Source organism: Ammodytes marinus, assembly GCF_949987685.1.
Source record: "Ammodytes marinus genome assembly, chromosome: 7".
NCBI lineage: Eukaryota > Metazoa > Chordata > Actinopteri > Uranoscopiformes > Ammodytidae > Ammodytes > Ammodytes marinus.
Window position 1 is genome coordinate 5,655,432 of NC_137211.1, and position 20,106 is coordinate 5,675,537.

General features: G+C 40.4%; 2 protein-coding genes across 2 annotated transcripts; one reads left to right on the forward strand and one right to left on the reverse strand.

Moving 5' to 3' along the window:
* Positions 1-1,324: 1,324 nt before the first annotated feature.
* On the reverse strand, positions 1,325-10,165 carry nol9 (nucleolar protein 9). The gene is made up of 13 exons (XM_080031758.1): positions 10,004-10,165; positions 8,620-9,183; positions 7,939-8,155; positions 7,422-7,552; positions 6,882-7,017; positions 6,115-6,211; positions 5,712-5,809; positions 5,198-5,365; positions 4,478-4,730; positions 4,213-4,327; positions 3,658-3,832; positions 3,112-3,245; positions 1,325-2,657 (listed from the first exon to the last, which is right to left on the reverse strand). The coding sequence occupies exons 2-13, from the start codon at positions 9,118-9,120 to the stop codon at positions 2,547-2,549; spliced, it is 2,136 nt and encodes a 711-aa protein (XP_079887884.1). The 5' UTR covers positions 9,121-9,183; positions 10,004-10,165; the 3' UTR covers positions 1,325-2,546.
* Positions 10,166-10,766: 601 nt separating this feature from the next.
* On the forward strand, positions 10,767-20,065 carry zbtb48 (zinc finger and BTB domain containing 48; the record flags this gene model as incomplete). The annotated part of the gene is made up of 11 exons (XM_080031677.1): positions 10,767-10,852; positions 13,707-14,455; positions 14,942-15,246; positions 15,670-15,775; positions 15,908-16,000; positions 16,102-16,188; positions 16,326-16,480; positions 16,618-16,754; positions 17,248-17,412; positions 17,530-17,618; positions 19,676-20,065. Exons 2-11 carry the CDS (start codon positions 13,733-13,735, stop codon positions 20,063-20,065), a joined length of 2,250 nt encoding a protein of 749 aa, XP_079887803.1. The 5' UTR covers positions 10,767-10,852; positions 13,707-13,732.
* Positions 20,066-20,106: the final 41 nt, after the last annotated feature.

Here is a 20,106-nt window from a genome sequence, read left to right on the forward strand (position 1 = left end):
ATGGTGGGTAAGGGTTTTGGCCCAAAAGCTTGTTTCTGTCCCACGGACCCTCACCACATGGAGCCAGCAATAGTGACATTTGTGGTTTTGGAAAACATATTAAAATAAATCCAACAATATCGTGAAATAGCCCGAATCTGTGGAATTTTTCAAGAAAACTGAGCAGGGGAATTTGAGTTATCCTGCTGGCAAACCACCCCTGCACTGTTACTCTATTCTATACAGGTCTCTGTAAACTAAAGATGCACTGAGAGAGAAATTAGGGCTTTATTCCTAACGCAATGTGTATGGTTAAAACATAGCAACACAACCGCGATTCCCCCCCCCCCCCCCCCCACAAAATTGCCTGTTGGCAGGTGCATTTTGATACTGTTCTGGATGATATTCAATACAACAGGATGATCATGTTAGGAATATTCTAAAACAAAACATGTATCTTATTTACAAAAAAAAATAAACATATGTTCAATCGAGGAGCTTTTTGCCTTTAAAGATCACTGAAATTAGTTGCCTGTCATTTTTCTATCAATCAATTCATTGACTTTGAACATTCCTAATCCTGTTTTGTACAGCAGTAAAAGTGTATGCTCTATTTGATTTTCATACATGTGCTTATTCTATCTAACTGTGATGCCAGGTAACAAAAGGTCATTTAAAAACAACTTCTATTTGAAGTTTGCAAATACATCACAGCAGCAGTATCACCTAAATCCAAAGGGGTGAAAAAAGGAACTGTATACAGTATGTCACGCAAAATCAGTTTTCTTTGTTTGTTTGCTTGGTCTAAAATAATCCATCTACATTTGTATTGTGCATGTGCAGTGTCATGCATTTCACACTGCATGTGTGTTGTTATGTCTGATGGGCCAGGTTCACACAGACTCTCGTGGCACCTCTGTCCTCTACAGTGGGGATCCCCTCTCTCTCTCTCTCTGGTTTGCATGAGGTCGCTGGGAAACAAACATCTGAGCTGACAAAGCCAAAACAATGACTGTGCCAAACTGAAGCTGTGTTGTGTTTGTGGAGGCGGGGAGCAGTGACACAAAAGAGCAGCATGTGTGTGTGTGTGTGTGGGGGGGGGGGCAGCGTGGGGACATGGTGGTGAGTGTAAAAAACAAACCCACTTAACAAATTAGCAAGTCTTGACTGCGTTAAGCCAATGTTTTACGACCAAGTGTCCTCCTTTAATTCTTCCACACAGATAATTTGAAGGTCAGTGTACAAGTTGTCAGATGAGTTTGTTTTAAAACTTTAAGTTGCCTTTGATTTGCTTTTTATAAAACCACTGTTAAAAACATGAAAGTTCTTCAGTATTACAGGCCAGTGTCTTTGACAGTTTTTATTGCAGTTTTTTCCCCTGCCCTTTCAGAGTTGTTGTATTATTACAGTGAACATCTGTTAGTTCAAGGCAAAAGTCTTGTCATGTTTGCTGCCCCCTTCAGGTTAAAAAAGGTAGCATCACACAAAGCAACATGGGACCATTTAAACCTTAAGATTCCACATATGCCTACATAGGAATTGTGAACAGAAAAATATAGAAAATGTTTACAAAAACTTCTTTATTGAGTCCAGGAACTCTCCTGTGTCCCTTTAACACTAAAGTGGATATACAGCAGTTAATGAGGAATAAGTCACCAATAAAAATGTAGCTATTTCAGTGAAATGTGGAACTGACATAAAAAAAACACACAATACTGACAAAATGGGCTTCATTGTTTTGTAACTCCATCAAGATTTACAGAAAAAGTCATATGGAAATGTCTGTTACTCTGTCCTGCCCTGTTTGTTCCTTGATGGTTGGATGTAAGTCAGTGATTCTGGAGAACGCTTGTTGTCAAAAGCTCTTTGGTCAAAATCAGTGAATATCTCCTCATGATCTGTACCTGTCTGTACTATGTATGCGCTCTGACAACACAAAACATCTCCTGAATCGCTCACTCACATGTTCAGTCTTTCGCAGCAGTGGGTATTTTATCCAATAATAAATATTACATCTGTCACAGGTGATACTGTCTAAACCAGCGACTATACTGAATATGGAGATAAAGTAGTTAAATGGTGGAACTCTACACAGATTCAGGATTTTATGACTAGACATCAACATTGGTCTAATTAGGTCTGAAAAGCAGGAAAAAGCACAAAGTCTGAACAAAAAGTTTTTTTTTCTTATTTAATATCCAAGACATCAAATGAGTGCTTTAACTACAAAGTGTGATTTCATTGTCCGTGTGTGTGTGTGTGTGTGTGTGTGTGTGTGTGACGGAGACTCCTTCACAGCGTCTATTAAATGCACAACGTACAGTAGGAGGTTGTAAGACATGTTAAAGGGGTTGTCACAGAGGGAGTCCAGTGCCCAGTCCAGAGCTTGTAACTTCTGCTTCTTGAAATAAGAAAAAAAAAACTGTCTTTTCCAGCCCAACCTCAGTTCTTCTGTACATCCAAAGTCCAATGCTGGCTGGTTTTTTGGCTTTAGACACCAGTTCAAGAAGCGTACAGGGCAGTGAAGCGATGGTGCTGTTGTTGTTGTTGTTGTGTAGAAAATGTCTTTAGTTCTGACTCTGTCTCGTCATTCCCTTGAAGACTCGCAGCTTTCCCGCTCCGGTCAGGTCAAAACTGTAGTCTTTAGTGACGTAGGGCATCTCTCCTTCAAAGCCAGGCTGAAACACAGATAAAAAGGTACAACGTAAAGGTAAGCTCTTGGCGGATGTGTATGCATCACTTTATATGTGAAAAGTGGGGATAATTTAAAGCTGTACCATGTAAGATTTTCAATTTTTTTATATAATTTTTCACTGGCATTTTGTCCAAAATAACCATCCAACTTAAATTTGACTGTGACTAGACTTCTTCTCTAAATATTATATTTTGAGTCTCTACAGGCTGCCCCATACATTCGCGCCAGAATCAACCAGGCACTCAGGAAGTAATGTGAAATCCGAAATGTTTTACTTGAGACAAAAATAAGAACAAAAACACGCTTTGGATAACTCTTCGACTAATTACTTAGACATGGCAGAGCCGTCAATAAAAAAACACAAATTCATGTTATGTATTAGGCTACAGCTTTAATGTTGTTTGAAGTGAACTGCGTTTGCGTTTTTTTTCCCTGACCTGTGTTGTGAGTATGCATGAAGGCAGCGATATGGCCCCCAACAGGAGACAGTTGACTTTACGGAGGATGGAGGGATCTACGGGCGTCAGTAGGAAGTAAAGACCTCGCTCCATGTCAACACCTCGTAACACACCTGGAACACAGCAACATGGACACTGAATTTTTAACATCTAAGAATGAACAACTAAAAGTAATCACTAATATTTCAGTGTGGTATCCTGGAGTCAACTTGATACTAGAATTTATGTTATTGGGAGTTTTATAACTAGTTTGTTTGTCAGAGGTCTAACAGGGATATAGATCATTCCGAGATCAATATTAGATAAAAATATAATCCCCTTCATCTGAATTGGTGGCAAAAAAAAAAAGTGTTACCATAACCACATGACTATTATGTTATTTTATACATACAAGGTTACCAGATAAGAAAACAAAAATCTAGGTTGATTTTGTAATTATAATTTTTTTTACAAAGCCATTAAACAACAGTTTGGGACTACATATTGATTTGACAGTTCATACATAAGCTCAGATTGTTAACGTACCAAAGCCCACACAGGGGCAGAGTGGAGCCTGGGACAGCATCACCGGTCCTCCTCTGCTCGTTACTTTCTCTCCCAGACAGCACAGTCCCACCAGACTGCCGTTAGCCGCGTAGAACATGTGACTGGGAGCCACCTCACAGTGGATCACACCCAGAGCCACCGCTGTGTGGGGAACCTAGGGGCCACAGGGGGAATGAGAAGGTGCTTGTTAACTTTTTTGTTTAATTCAATTGTTTAATATGTACACACACAGAAACCTGAATTTAAAAAGAAATTTTATTTATTTCTCCCAATTTACTATTTCCTTTAATGCTGGGTAGAAGCCGAGACTCTGTGATGACAACATCATGCGTCAAATCACTCTACCTTTTTAATATATAGCCCACTATAGACATGTTTAAATACTAAAAACATAGTAATTAAAAAAAAATGGGACTCCCATCAAGTAACCTTTACTGTGCTTATGTAAACCTAATACATTTTGGCCAGGAATTTATTTTAATTTTTTTGTTCATAATTTCTTTTTGAATTTCAACATCCTTGATTGTCCTATACCTGGTATGGGGTGAGGCTGTGTAGCGGTCTAACTGGTCCTGGGTCAGGGGACTGCAGTTGACTCAGGTAGGCCAGCAGTGACAGCTCTCTGTGCTCGTTGGTGCGCTGGTGCTTCCTGTCAACAATGTACACACACACAGAATATATTTCATTTCATTTCATTTAACTTTTATTTATCCTCATGATGTAATACTTAGAACCTTTTATAATGTGAAATCCCAACACAGGCTGACAAATAAAACTAAAACTACAGCGGTGAACTTACGCTGTTCCTTGGCAACCGACTCCCTGGAACTCTGACTGTACGATGAGGTGTGTGTAGGTCTTGGGAGGACTGTGGCTCTCTGTGAACTCATCCAGAGCGGTCTGGGCCGGTGGGTGGGTCTGGCAGCCTTGGGCCGTCCTGAGGAACTCCGGGCTGAGGGGGGGACACTGGGTGGTCCCGCTGTGACCCAACTGGACCACATGAGACACAGGGAAGAACCGCAGCATGTCCACCAGCAGCTGGAAGCCAACTCCTGTCAAGATAGCACACAAAAGAACAGGTTAAGACACTATTTATAGTTAGTATAGTTTTTAAAGGGCACCCATTATGCAAAATGAACTTTTTCATGGTTTTTAAACATTGATATGAGTCCTCCATGGTGCGATTAGACACTCCCACAGAATATGCAAAACAACCCTTTCTCTTTTTCTCCACCTGTCTGAAAACCTGTGTTCAAAAACCCCAGTCAGATTTTTTCCCCCATACGACATCACAAGGGGACCCCCATTGCCAACCTAACTTAGCACTACCTCCACCTGTGATAAGCTACACCCCCAGAATCTAACTGGCATTTCAGACAGAGGCACGAAAGAGGAGATTCAGCAATGTTTTTTTTTTGGACATCACACCATGAAAACTATTTCTCGTAGAAACTCAAATTTTAATTTTTAACCTGAAAAAGTCCTGTTTATATATAATGTATATTTCTACTGAGCTGACCTTTGACCCAGCCCATGGTGTTGATGATGACGGGCGTCTCTCTGCTCTGGGGGCGTCTGCGCCACAGAGACTTGAGGGATTCCAGGTAACGGTCCATGTCCGACTCGCATGACGCCTGACCGAAGTAGATCATGTGCTGAGGTGTGAGCTGGTGTGAGAAGGGAGGACCTGAACAAATAATACAATATGAATCCACTTTTAACATTCTATAAAAATGAAAAAGGAAATACACGAGGAGAATTTGGTCTAGATTAATATTAAAAATCCACACTTTATGGGAATCACACACAGTGCAAATAATGCAACCATCTTCCACACGACCGAAAATGGTCTACTATTGAATTAAAGTTGCAGTGTGTGCAACCTGGTAGCCTCCATGGAAGCGAAATACACTAATTACTTTACAGTATATTCTATTCCAATACAACCAAGTCTGTTCTGAAATAAAATGAAAATTCCCTTACACTTGGAACTTTAAAAAGTGATGTGAAGTAGGAGGAGAATAGAAACCTACCCAGAAGTGGCTCGTCGACAGTCGACAAAGACAGGCAACCGGCCGGAGTGAACTCTGTTTGACCCAGGTCGGTTTCCAAATAATCTACACTGGCGGTGCTGGAAAAGACACAGACACACACACACAGACACAAAATGAGTTCCTTACCAAAAAGCTTTAGAACATACTGTCAGTGTCATCCTGTATGTAATTAGTTTTATAGGAATATTACAAATTCCATTGATAAGGGGATAAAGCAAAACAAACTAATTATACAAATATAAGAGTAGAACAGGGATCATTCGTAACAATATGTCAATGCCAATTTCATCACTAGATCATGTTAAATAATAAAAAATACAAATGTTGCATAAAACATTCAGCAAAATATCAATATACAATGCATATAAATAGGAGCACTCACTGATTTAGTAAGGTATTGATGAGGGTGCGGTTAAACGTGGACTTGCCCACATTCTTGGTCCCACAGACGAGGATAACTGGACAACCATCCATGTCCCCTGTGAATGACAGACACAAGTCCAATTATTTACATCAAATGTGAGCGATTGTGTTTCTACAGCCGCTGTCAGACACAGAATACAAAACACTGCTGTCTGCATCCGTCGGTTAAAGCAATGACTTGTTATGGCTTTATTTCAGACGTGTTTGGAACACCCAATGCTATAAAAGGTGATATTTGGCACCTGTCGCTTCTTGAGAACAGTGATGAGTTAAAAAGGTTTACAGATATAATAGGAGAAAGGGGATTTCTGTTCTCTCAAAGGCTGTATCCCTCCTCGATTTTTAATTGAATTGTATTATTTAACCATTGGGTTAGGAAGAAGGGACACTTGACGCTGCTTCTCACTATGATACAGTATCGCAATGGATATAAGTCATGTGAAATTTGTAGAACTTTAATATTCTATGCACATTTGTATATTGTATTTGAATTTATCGCATATATCAATCAATCAATCTCCAAAATCAAGTTTTTCATCAATTGTTGTTTATGGTCAGTGTATAAACTTTATCTTTTTATTTCTCATTGCTCACATGCTTTCTGAGAAACAAGAGAACAAGATGCGTTTAATATCTCCTTGCATGTTGAATCTCTTTCAGACGTGCTACCAACATGTAAAAATTGGTCTGACATAACAGAGTGCATGTCTTAAAAAATCAGTTTACCTTTGACTATGTTGACCACCATGTCGAGAGCTTCTCTGTAGCTCCGGGACATCTTCAGGCCGTCGATGGAGCTGTTGAGAGGGATCATCCCCAGACCGTTGAGTGGAGTGTCAAGAACAGCTGACAGCAGTTCACTCTGTTGACAAGCAAGTGGGGAAAAAACACTTCTGTTAGGGCGTGTGGAAAACTGGTCTTTCAAACATTTCATTTTTTTCGAAATTCTTTTTTAATTATGATTTTCCGCATCCACACAGTCATTTATAGCCACAGTATATACAGCTCTGGAAAAAATTAAGAGACCATTCTGGACTTTTCTTAAATCTTCATCGCTTATTGAAAATGCTCTTAATAACAAAAAATGTGTTGGAATTTGGTAGAAATGTTGTCAGTAGTTCATATTATAAAACCAAAATGTCCATTCTACTCAAACATATACCTATCAATAGCAAAACGGAGGTCTTTTAAACATTTGACTGTTTAACATATTGTGATAATGTGAATTTTGACGGTAGTTTAATGTACACATATCAGTCAACTCACCATGGGCGGGTTGAACAATTCACTGAGGTCTGAGAAGCTTGAGAGGAACCGTGTCAGAGGTGTCTCCATGGGCTCCAGTAGGATGATGGAGGAGTTTGTAACAACCCTTCTAAGCAACTTCTTCCTTGATGCTGAACAAAAAAAAATAAAATAAAAAAAAATCTATCACATTAAATAGCAAATAAAAAAAAGACTGTATCCAAAATATGTTTGGTTAAAAAATGTTAACACTAATATGCTGTAAAAATTAAATGAGGATTTTAACTCTGGCTTTATCCAACATCTAGAAGTATGATTTATAAAGAGATACACATAGTAAGTTACATATCACGAAATATGCATATTTATTCAAACATTAATGTAAAAATTCAATTAAAAAAGAGAATTTCTTTTATGTAAGAAATCAAATGACAACATGTTCATGCTGATATCTACAAGTTAAAAATGTCAGCCTATTTCACCTTCAGTGTTTTGCCTGAAGTGGCTACATTTAGCATTATCTTAAGTATGCATTTACCTGAGTTCAGGTACTTGAGTAGGATGGCTGTAGCCTCCGCCTTGTCATTCCTGTTCCCGCTGTGACTGGTGCGTTCCAGGGCGTTAATGGTCAGTGGACAGTGTGAGGCGGGGGAGAAGAGAGGATAGGACTGCTGGCCTTCTTCTATGGTGAAGCCCATCACCTCCACACGGCCGTACAGACAGGTCACAAAGCACTTCCCTCGGAAACACAGCGTCTGGAAGGAGGGAAACACGATGCTTAGTCATAGAAAGGGGATACAAATCTGCCTTAATTGGTAACATTTATTTATTTATATAGCACGAAACTTAAAACAGTCATTGACAAAGGGAAATAAAACACAACAGCAAATTGTCTGTATTTTATTATATTGTATTTTCTATGTTTCTATTCATATTGTTCTATTTTTTTAAATTGTATGGCTCTTCTATCTTGTACAGGACTTTGGTGAACCCCAGTGGTTTTTAGATTTGCTCTGACCTTGGCCATGAGAAAACAGTGTAAGGGAAGCTAGCACGAAGCTGATTTGCTTTGCCTTCTTATCTGTGAACTACTATAACTTTTTGTTTTGTTTTGACATGTCTGAAATACATGTTTCCTTCGTTCAGAGACAAACTGGAGCGAGTCTGATAACTGGATAAACTGTGGGCAGATCTACACCAAAGTATCCTGTAATCTCACCTGATCCTTCTGCATGACGAGCACTGCGTGGTTGCGTTTATCGTCCCTCTCTGCACAGAAATGCAGAGCCTTCCTGTCCAGTCTTCCGGGCTGTGCGTTATCCGCGTCCCCTTTGGTCTCCACACCGTTTCCCTGAACCGACTGGGCGTACTCTTTCCACTCCTGGTAATCTTCCACCTCATCTTCTAACGTGAACGCAACTGAACTCCCGTTAGTCTTAGCGAAGGATTTCCTAGCTACAGGAGGCTGAGGAGGGCTGCTTTGCTTGGAGTTCGACACAACAGACTTTGCTTTATTCTTGAGTCTTTTGACAGTGGGCTTTTTCTTTACTGAAACCTGGTGTTCCTTTGCGACCCGCGCCATGACAGGACTGGAGGCCAGGTTAGAGGCAGTGATGATGGGAGGCCGGGAACGTTTGCCCCGGACGTCCTTCCATTTATTTAGGGTTTTGGAATGGCCCTTCACCTGCTGCTGCTGCTGTGCGGCTTTGTTTACCTTCATGATTGTGTCATCAACAATAATAACTCATGTAGAAGAAGAAGGTAGATTATAAAAGGGGAGAACCTGCAAGACAAGTGTAAGAACAAGGTTAGTTCAGCGAATAGATACAAATAAACACATACCATGCACCTATTGATCCAGTGATTAGGTTATTCATTTTTATAGTGAAGACAACTATATACAATATACAGGGTAAATTCAGCTTGAGGCAATTAAGATTTAAATAATGTGTTTTAATGCTAAATTATTTTTTAAGTTCAATTCGATAAAAAACAAAACTGTAGAGAAAAATATATAAAAATTTCATAATACATGACTTTGGTCCAGAGAAAAAGCAAGATCAATTTCAGATGATGAAAAGATTTTTTATTTTTCTTACTTTGTATATTATCTTTTTATTTTATTTCAGGTCACTCAAAATAAAAAATAAAAAACTATTACTACTACTAAAGATAATAATAATGTGCCCCCCAAAATATTCATATAACATATGTTGTGCCTTTTAAGATAAAATCCTACTCAACATGCGTCAGCATTTTTTTAAAGAATTGAAACACTGATTTTAGACATTTTAATACCAATAAAGTCCTTCATTTAGATTAATGAAATCAACGCTTTTCAAGACTACTTAATGAGGCAAGAACCCTATATTATGTGTACATGTAGCAGTCTAGCTATAAAGCTAAGCTAACCATGCTTGAAGTAAAACGTTATACATATTTATCAGACAATAATTTATCAACATGTCAGTCCGAGTGATAAATAAATACACCATCAAGGAGGAAACAGATGTTTTTATAAGCTATTTCCTTTTTAACTTGGCGTAAAAAAATAGCTGCTAACGTAACCATCACAGCATGGAAACAATGTGGAGAAAACTCACCCCCTGAGGTCTGAAATGACACAGCAAGACTGTAGACAGGACCCCTATTGTTTGTATTAAAACTATAACGTTTCATACAAGGTTAAATTAAATACAAATGAGCTGGAGAACTGTTATCAACAACAGTGCTAATGAGTTAGCTTCATGGTTAGCTTCCATGTGTGAGCCACACACATACGTCGCTTCCTGTTGGTCGACTATAACCTAACACGGAGTGTTGAACGAATTATCGAATTAAATTATAATTTTATTTCAGTCATACAAGATGAACAAACTGAACATTTCGTGTGATTATAAAATTGTCCATTTAAAAATCAATATTCATGTACACATCCATGATCCATCTATTTCCCCTCAATACATTTCACACAATTATTGACTGAAGAAGGAAATAAAAACGTTTTCCCATGTTCCATATTATCAATCAAATTAAAATACAATAATTTACTCTTACTTCATCCTTAATTCTGTTCAATAATATTACTTTCCCACTGCGATAGGCATTTCATGAGTTAACAGTAGGCTACAATATATTCAGGACAGGATGTGTTATTTGTTTATCAAGAATGGTATGCAGCATTGTTTTATATACAGTCTGTGATTCACACATGGATACAAATAAATGTAAAGTTATGATGCATGTGCAAGTTTTTTTATTATTTATTTTTTGTTTTTTTCAATAATGGACAACAAAAATCTTTCCCGGAGTTCGGTCGCGTATACAGCGTCACTTCCTTTGGCAGTTTTTTTTTAGGGGCCTACAAGAAAAACGAAAAAGAAGCTGCACGAAGCGACGTTTTCTAACTATTTCCACTTCTCCTTGAAGAAGCGACTGCAGCCACTTAACAAGTAAGAGTCAATAATTAAGTTTTTATCATTTTATTTAGCGAAGACGTGAGGCTAAAAGTGCGGCAGTGTGATGCGTAACCGAGCTAAGGGAGCGTCTTAAAATATGTGCTAGGAGATAAACGTCGAGGTGCGCACGTAGCCAGAGGGGTTTGCAATAATTCTTAGGAAAGAAGCTTAATCAGTAGAAATACAATAAGACGAAGAAAATATACAAATAAATCAACATATGTAATGTGATAGCTGTCATATAGACATGTAATCCAGTAAGCTTTTTTTTCTGGTTAGTTTAACAAGTGATATCGACCCCCTCAATATTCAAAATCAATGAATTTTTATATGCCATGTTTCATGTTGTGTTATTTCGGTGCATGTATTATAAGGTTATTTAAATGTAGTTCTTGGTAGCCTTTTTATTCACAGCTTCAATGTCTTTTTCTTCATCTGTGGGATTGTACAGGAGCTTGCATCCTAAATGTTTTACTACTGCCATCTTCTGGAGTTATTTAACCCCTACAATGTCCAGCAGCTTTTCAGATTCTTTTCATTTCTGAGGTAGACAATTAACCAGCCACGTTCTGCCTTGTCCACATTCCTCACAATTCAGTACAGTCTTTTTTCTAACCATTCTCCTGTCAACCGTGCTCTTTTAACCCCCTTTTATATCCTTTTTCTCCATAGGCCTATAACACTATTTCTATTGGATAGCAGTGAAATGATCAGCATCAGCTTTTTATTTATCCTGGTGAGACTAGCCTGATCTAGCCAGCTTCACATTCGTTTCTCTCCCACAGATCGGTCTGGACTTTTCACCAAGGAATTAACAACCAAACTTCTTAAGCCAATCAGCATATCACAACATGTTACGCCATAAGGGAGCTGTATAAAAGCTTATTTTTTTTTCATTATGGCTATGTTATTGGATGTGAACGACTTTTGCCGTTTCTGTCAAGAGAATTGTCGACTAGGCGGGACTCTGAGCAACACCAAGAAGATATGGGAAACCAAAGACCCCGACGACGTATTTCACCGTCTGTTAAAAATTGGCTTAATACTGCAGCCACGGGACCAGAAATCAAGTCGAATTTGCAGGAAATGTTTCCGATTCATTTTGAGAATAGAGGAATCGTTATCAACTCTCCAAAAATGGAAATCTGCAGAAGAAGAAAATGCTTCCGAACAAGTGTCACAAGAAGAAACCCCCAAGGAGGTGAAAAAGGAGATAGACCTTCCCCCAACCCCCGATCGTACCCAGCCCACAACACAATGTTTGACAGAGGTAAGTTGTACCACAGACCAAATTCAATCAAATATAGGCTGGATAAATATCTATATAGGTTGTCATCAAGATACAATAGTATATCAATTCATCGGACAATGATACGATATTTACAGATATGTACAAAATGTGTGGCAATATGACTTCAATTCGATTCAGGGGCCGGTGATCGATACGAGACGATATCATATGTCCATTTAACACGTTTATATCAACTCACAAAAAAAGTTAATTCAAATGCCACACAAAATGCAGGCATTAAAAGCACACACTAGGAAAAGCTAGCTGATGATAAAACCAATTCGACTATCGGTATCAGCCTTACATCAACCCATTTTGCAACAACTTCCAATGTTATTACACGACTTACTGTAAATACTAGTAATGCACTCTCTGTTTCGTCTTTTAGGTAATGATCCCTTACCCAACCAAACAGATATGCCCCACACCCGTAGTGGGGATCGTGGAGAGTGTGTGTAAAGGACACTGGGCAAAGGCTGCGAACCTCATAATGAAACTTGACGCGCTGGCCGACAAAATCAAAGAGTGTGTGCTCACCGCCGTAGACAAGGAATGCAAGACTATATGCCATTACGAGCAAGATTGCATGCTCTGGCGCTGTTCACCCGAGGACTTGAAGGCCCTCTCCTTTGACAAAATGGAGTCTGATTTGCAGCGTCTAGCTCCATTTTTATTCTCGCTATTGTCCACCATTACAAACCGTTCCCCACCTCAAATCTGTGCCGCTGCTTCCATCGCCTTGCGAGGACGAAATCCAAGACTTTCAGCGTTTGCCTACCACATCAACGGTGTTCTATTTGACGCTGGTGCCAAGGAGGCGGTCTTTGAAGGCCTCAGCAAGTTTGGGATCTCAACTAGTCACTACAGTGCAGTAAAGAAGCAACATTCACTAGAAGATATCAGTGGCGATGAACTACAGAGGCTCACAGTTGAAAATGAATTGCACCTCAAACCCCAGCCTGAGAGGACAGAGGACACTGCATCAGACTCAGATGAAGAGGAGGATGTGTCCAGTGTTTCAGTTAACACAGAAGAGACTTACTCTTCAGGTAACAGGGACATGATTTTTAAAAAAAAATGTTTTAAGACACAGGTTGTGAATGTGTTTTGAGAGAGTTGGTATTTTCTTAGATTTCAATAAATGTTGTGATACGCTGATTGGCTTAAGGAGTTTGTCTGTCAAGGCAACAGTTCCTCCTCCATACTGAGATAGTCCAGACTGATTTGCGGGGAGAAACAAATGTGAAGCTCGCGAGATCAGGCTGGTCTCACCAGGCTAAACTCGTTATTGGCCAAGCACGATTGGACTGGTTTCCACTGGCTCTATCTTTTCGGCATTGTTTCTTTTAAATTTGACATCAACAATTAATCCATTGTGAATTGTTATTTTAAAACATGGACAGCAAGAACAATATTATGCAGTTTAATAAAAGGTGAAAATAATTGTTAGTTGCAGCCTTTGCAGTCTTTTGCAATCCATTACTATAAACTAAACTGTGCTTTCCAGGTTACAAGTAGTGACTTTATTTTCTTACAGTATATTGTCCCTGTGTTCAGAAGCGGAGTCCAGTGAGACCGAAGAGATGCCTGCAGTGTTTGACCATGCTCAGCGCGTCCTGTCCTCCCTCAACCAGCAGAGGGCCACGGGGAGGTTTTGTGACGCTGCGTTGAACGTGGGCGATGGTGTGGTCCACCTGGCCCATCGGAACATCCTGGCCTGTTTCAGTGACCTCTTCCAGCAGCCCAACGAGCCCCCTGCCCCGGGCATGGAGCTCTGCCTACAGGAGTGTCCCAACGACGGCCTGGAACTGCTCCTAAACTTTGTGTACACCGGAGAACTAAAGCTGGATCCCCATAACTTGGACAAAGTGCAGAACGCAGCAGCCAGCCTGTGTGTCCCAGAGGCACTAGCGCTGTGTCAGCAGTTCAAGGAAACCTGCGCGGATCCAGGTCCTTTCAAGCGTAAAAGAGGAAGACCCAGAAAATCCACATTAAATACAACGACTCATTTTCCAGTCAAGAAAGAGAATTTGCCTAAAATAACAAATGTTGAGTCCATCGTTGATACAGCCAAAGCCAGCTTTAGCACGGCCACCACTACCACTACATCTTCCCAGGCTACCACCACCCGCTGTGGTCGGTTAGTGAAGGGCCCGAGGCGGCTGGTGACTGATGAGATGCCTACAACTGACCTCACAGCCCCAGAAAAAGCCAGCAAGAAGTCTCCACTCACTCCAACAGAGGGAGAGGTTGGAGAGGTTTTGGTGGAGAAGCCAAACCTAGATCGGTCATCTGGTGAGACTAAGGTATAAAACACATGAGCACCAGTAGGAATTAATATTACATTGCGACAACAGCAAATAATGTTGAATTAAAAGGAATAGTTCAACATTTATTATTTGTAGTTTAGGTTCAAGATAAGGCGACAGACAGACACCATTCATTTAACTTTGCGTGCTAATAATGTGTCTCTTCCATATTCTAAAATGACAAAGTGGAAAAAAAAGGACACAGGACCATTTAGTGATGTTGTAAAGTATATCTTCTGACTGTCGGCAGAGGCTAATACTTCCCATTTACTACCAGTATTTGTGCTAAGCTAACTAGTGTTGAGCGATCTTTGTCCATGTCTCCTTCAAAAATGCATGCACAGTTAAAGGAATGGTTTCTGTCACCCTGTCTTGAACCCCGAGAGTGCTAACAAGCTAAAAATATTTTTTTTTTAATTATTCCTTTAAAGGACGAATATGGTAGTGGTAATTTTTACACCGGTTTTGTGCTTTTTTTTGCAGGAGTTGCACAGCAATGCAAATGAAAAAGTTGTAGGCGAGGTAATTGAGGAAGATGATGAGGAAGATGATGTTGGTGAGTTGGATGGCGCGCCTTTAGACACAGATGAAGAGTATGTACCGGTCGCCGAGCCCAGTTCCTCCGCCTCGTCCACGGCAACAGCACGGAAACGCAAAGCCGCCCAGAGTAAAGCGGACAGAGAGGAGAACGGAGAGGCAGCAGAAGAAGACTCCAAGAAGGACTGTGTGCAGTGTCCCACCTGTGACAAATCCTTCAAGAGCAAGTACTACCTCAAAGTCCACAACAGGTATGCTACAAATATATATGATTAACAACTGTAACTTCAAATTGAAGGTGGTTTCAGAGATTCTGGAGAATGCTTAATGTCCAAATCACCTTTTGTCAAAATCACTGAATATCTCCACATGATCTGCTACCCGTCCGTACTGTGTGTAAGTTAGAAAAGAAATCAGGTGTTAATAAAAAGCCTAGGTATGTTGCTAGCTACGGTGGGCCCCTTCGATACATACCTTTTGTTCACTTGCCAATTTACAGAGTCTAGGCTGTGTATCAGATGTTTCTTTTTTCAGCGGACTCACAGTACGGACAGTTAGTGGATCATGAGGAGGTATTCACTGATTTTGACAAAAAAAGTGATTTCGACAACAAACGTTCTCCACCTTTTTAATATTCAAAATAAAAATCCACTAATGTGTCTTTTTTTCCATAGGCGGCACACAGGGGAGAGGCCCTTCGGTTGCCTTAAATGTGGGAAGAGATACTTCAGGAAGGAGAATCTACTCATACATGAGATCAGAGACTGTTCTAAAGTCCAGGTGTGTATGGGAAAAAAAACAACCACAACACTGATGAGATAGAAACATTTGTGTTCAATGCAGTTAGCTGTAAAAAAAATGTCCTCAGTTTAACATCAGTATTTGTGTGTGTTCAAATTGAAACATTTCTAGACGTTCTCCTGTGAGACGTGCTCCGAGACGTTTAACTCAAAAGAAGAGCTACGTATGCATGTCTTCTCCCACACAGGAGAAATGCCCCACAAGGTACAGAATACACACAGTAAACACACCACAGCCATAAAACATCTAGAACTAGTTTTTTTGGAAATATTGTCATTTACTCAATGTAATTTTGTTTTTTACAGTGTTCAATATGTAACGAGCAGTTTTTGTACAAGAAAAACTTGACAACTCACATGATGAAGGTCCATGGTCATCCCAAACCACATGCAGTAGGTCTTCTTCACGATGCACCTATACAGTTATAGTTGATGTTATGGTTTAAATTGTATTGTAAAACTCTTATCAAAAGTGACTTTAATGGCCTGTAGTTTTGATTCTGCTAAACAAATATTTTTACTTTTTGCAGTGTCCCCAGTGCCCCAAAACCTTCCTAACCCGGACAGAGCTGCGTGTGCACGAAGCAGCCAAACATCGCGGTGAAAAGCCGTTTGTGTGTGAGGAGTGCGGCCATCGAGCGTCCAGTCGAAACGGCCTGCAGATGCACATCAAGGCCATTCACAGGTACAGAAGTGGAAAATGATTTATTGCTTTTTATAGTACTGCTTTATTTAGGGACATAGGGACATAATAGCTCTGAAAAGAGCTATATTTTTTTTTACAGATTGTCTATTTTTTTTTCTTTATTTTTTTCTTTACAGGAATGAGCGGCCTTTCGTTTGCAGCTTATGTGGCCATGCGTTCTCCCAGAAAAACAACCTGAACATGCATCTGAGGATACACAGCGGTGAGAGGCCGTACCAATGTCACCTCTGTGGCAAAACCTTCAGGACGCAAGGTAACGACCATGCTCCATGGAGAATTACATTATCTCCAGTGTCCATCAAAAATAAGGGTCCAAAACTGCTCAGAAATGGTTAAAAAAAAATTATTAGAACTTACCTGAGAATTCTCAAGTTTTTGAAGTTTCCTTGAGTATCAAAGTTTTCCAGGGGAAGTTTTCTGTACATCAACGAATACACTGCAAACAAAAACTGCTGATAGCTAACTCAGCATACGAAATGTAAAAAAATAGGGGCTCGAGACATTGCCCACAGTGTTACTCACTAAATCTATAACATTATACTTCCTGTTTACATCCCACAAGGCATGATGGGAATTGTATTTCCCACATGTACAGCATGTTCATCCGAAGTAAGACAAATATGTAATAGGAGAGTCAAAAATCCATTTACATGAACTGTTCTTTCCTGTTGCAGTCAACCTGTTTGCCCTTAGGACAGACTTTATACCCTCGGATGATTCGTTTATTGTCTTTTTTTAAATTGCAGCCAGTCTAGACAAACACAACCGGACCCACACCGGTGAGCGTCCGTTCCCCTGTGACGTGTGTGAGCAGCGCTTCACTGAGAAAGGCGCTCTGGTCCGCCACAAGGCCAGCAAGCACGAGGAGGGCCGTCCACACTGCTGTCACATATGTGGCAAAACCTTCAAAGGTAACGCGCAATATATTTGTGTACAATAGGCCTTGATTGATTTAAATATTCCTGATGAGTATGTACTTAAGGACTAACTGATTATTTTCGTCTACTCTGTTTTCTTCCAATCACCAGCAAAAGAGCAGTTTCGTGTTCACCTGCGTCGCCATAAGGGAATGAGGAAGTTTGAGTGCACAGACTGCGGCTACAAGTTCACTAGACAGGTAGGCAACTGATTATTCACACTGTGGGTTTATCTGAGTGTTACTTTCAGGACTCATCCATTGATTGTTTGCTCAACACATCACAATTATTTAAAGACTTGTTGGTGCCTAACAATGGTTTAGTACAACGTTTACATTTAGTAGAGAACTTTACCTATTTAGCCTTACACTTACACTCTAACATTGTTTCACTCATGATGGGTGGTTTATAAAGAAAATGCTGCAGCAGAATCAGACCTATTTTTTTCAATTTCACGCATTCTTCCTTCTTACCAAATGCTGGAGTCTATATTACCCACAATGTAAATACATCCCTACTTCCTCTATTCGCCTCCACACACCTCACTGAACCCTCATTGTGGACTGTGGCCACATGACTCTGCCAGCAGCCTCAGTGGCCTAATGGATAAGGCACTGGCCTCCTAAGCCAGGGATTGTGGGTTCGAGTCCCATCTGAGGTGTGTTTGAAGCAGAGTGGCGCAGCGGAAGCGTGCTGGGCCCATAACCCAGAGGTCGATGGATCGAAACCATCCTCTGCTAAGACAATGATTTTATAAATGTATGGATTGTGTCAAGACGATGCAATGCAGCCGTACTAATCTCTGTCCTCCCACCATGTTTCGAGCTGTGTACAGGTCATATCATGTGTAGGAAATTCACACTTTGTTGTGCATCAATATAACTTGTAAGAATAAGAAAATAAATACTGAAGGGACTTATCCACGCGCGTAACAAATTCGGTTGAGAATCTTAAAATAACAGAACTTAACAGTTGATCAGTAATCAGACAGTCTCTGTGAGTACTCCTGCATATAATAATAAAATTATAATCAATTTTATTCTATGGGCGCCTTTCAGGTCACTCACTCAAGGAAACATTACATGTTCAAATAATAAAAAATAAAAAAAACAATGCATAAATAAAACAGACTAATAGAAGAACTATTAAAAATCCCCAGAAAATTAAGCAGAGTATGCCTGTTTGAAGCATAGATAGTATAATAAAGGGGTGGATTTTAAGACAGGATTTGAACGTGGGGAGAAAGTCAGTGTTAAGGATGGCTTGTGGAAGAGTATCAGATACAGGGCTCATTCAGTTTCTGTGTAAAATCATTGTCTTAGCAGAGGATGGTTTCGATCCATCGACCTCTAGGGGTGCGGCCTCTTTAGTGACAGCTAGCCGCTGGGTCTCACTTTGCCTCGGCGGTATACGTCAGCTAAATTGGCTTATCTCCCTCCCCCCGAAGTCACATCAATGCCCTTTTTTGGTAAGAGTAAATGAGGCGGAGTATAAATCTGACAAGATGGCGATGCACATAGGCCAGGACAATTATGCAGTTGGAATAACTGTGATCTGCCGAATGCTACATCCAATTGATATTCTACCTTTGGGTAGGACACAGAGTCCTGCTTGATGTGGCACAATCTATTCCCATTCAGTGTCTGTGTAAAATCATTGTCTTAGCAGAGGATGGTTTCGATCCATCGACCTCTGGGTTATGGGCCCAGCACGCTTCCGCTGCGCCACTCTGCTTCAAACACACCTCAGATGGGACTCGAACCCACAATCCCTGGCTTAGGAGGCCAGTGCCTTATCCATTAGGCCACTGAGGCTGCTGGGGGTGTAACGTGACCGAAGTTCAAAATGAGGCTTCAGTAGTATTCACACCATATGCCTTTGTTAATCATTTTGTATAGACAGGAGCAGCTGCCTTTGTTTGACCTCAAACCAGGGACTGTTCCTGAATGGGTTCACTGCCTGTGTGATGTTGTTCTTTGTGCCCAATGTTGTTCATTGTGTGCAACTCTTACCTTGTTATGTATTTATTGTAAGTCTGTGGACAGTAATTGTAACCCGATACATGAACTTGAAATATAAGATAATTGACATCAAAATAATGTTGATATGGCTTGTTTTGTACAACGAACAGTCCAAAAAAAATGTAATTATTATTATATTTGAGAAGCTGGAACTCAATCAATTATTCAAATAGTAGATGATACATTTTCTGTCCATCGACTAATCATTTTCATATCTGTGTGCTTCCCTCTTCCAGTCCCACTTGCGGCGCCACACTCAAATCCACAAGCGCACCGAGAACTACAACCCCCGACAGAGGAAGCTACGCAACGTGATCGTAACCGACGTCAACCGGAGTCCTGATGGCAACGAAGACATTGACGCAGGAGAAACTTCACTAATCGCAGGCGAAACAGATTACGTCACAGAGACAGCCGAGACCCAGGAATCCACTACCAGCTCCATAGAGCGTGTGGTGATCGAGTCAGAGGACGTGGCGCCCAATCAGAACCCTGGATCGGTCGAGGGGGCGGAGACTTTCCCTGTACCTGACGTCCTGCAGCCAACACAGCTGGACACTGAGGCGTTCGAGCCAACGATAGATATGGAGGGAATGGTAGAGGGTATATCGGAGAGTAAAACCTGAAGCACTTAAAAGACAGGAGACTGAGGGAAAATCTGCTTACC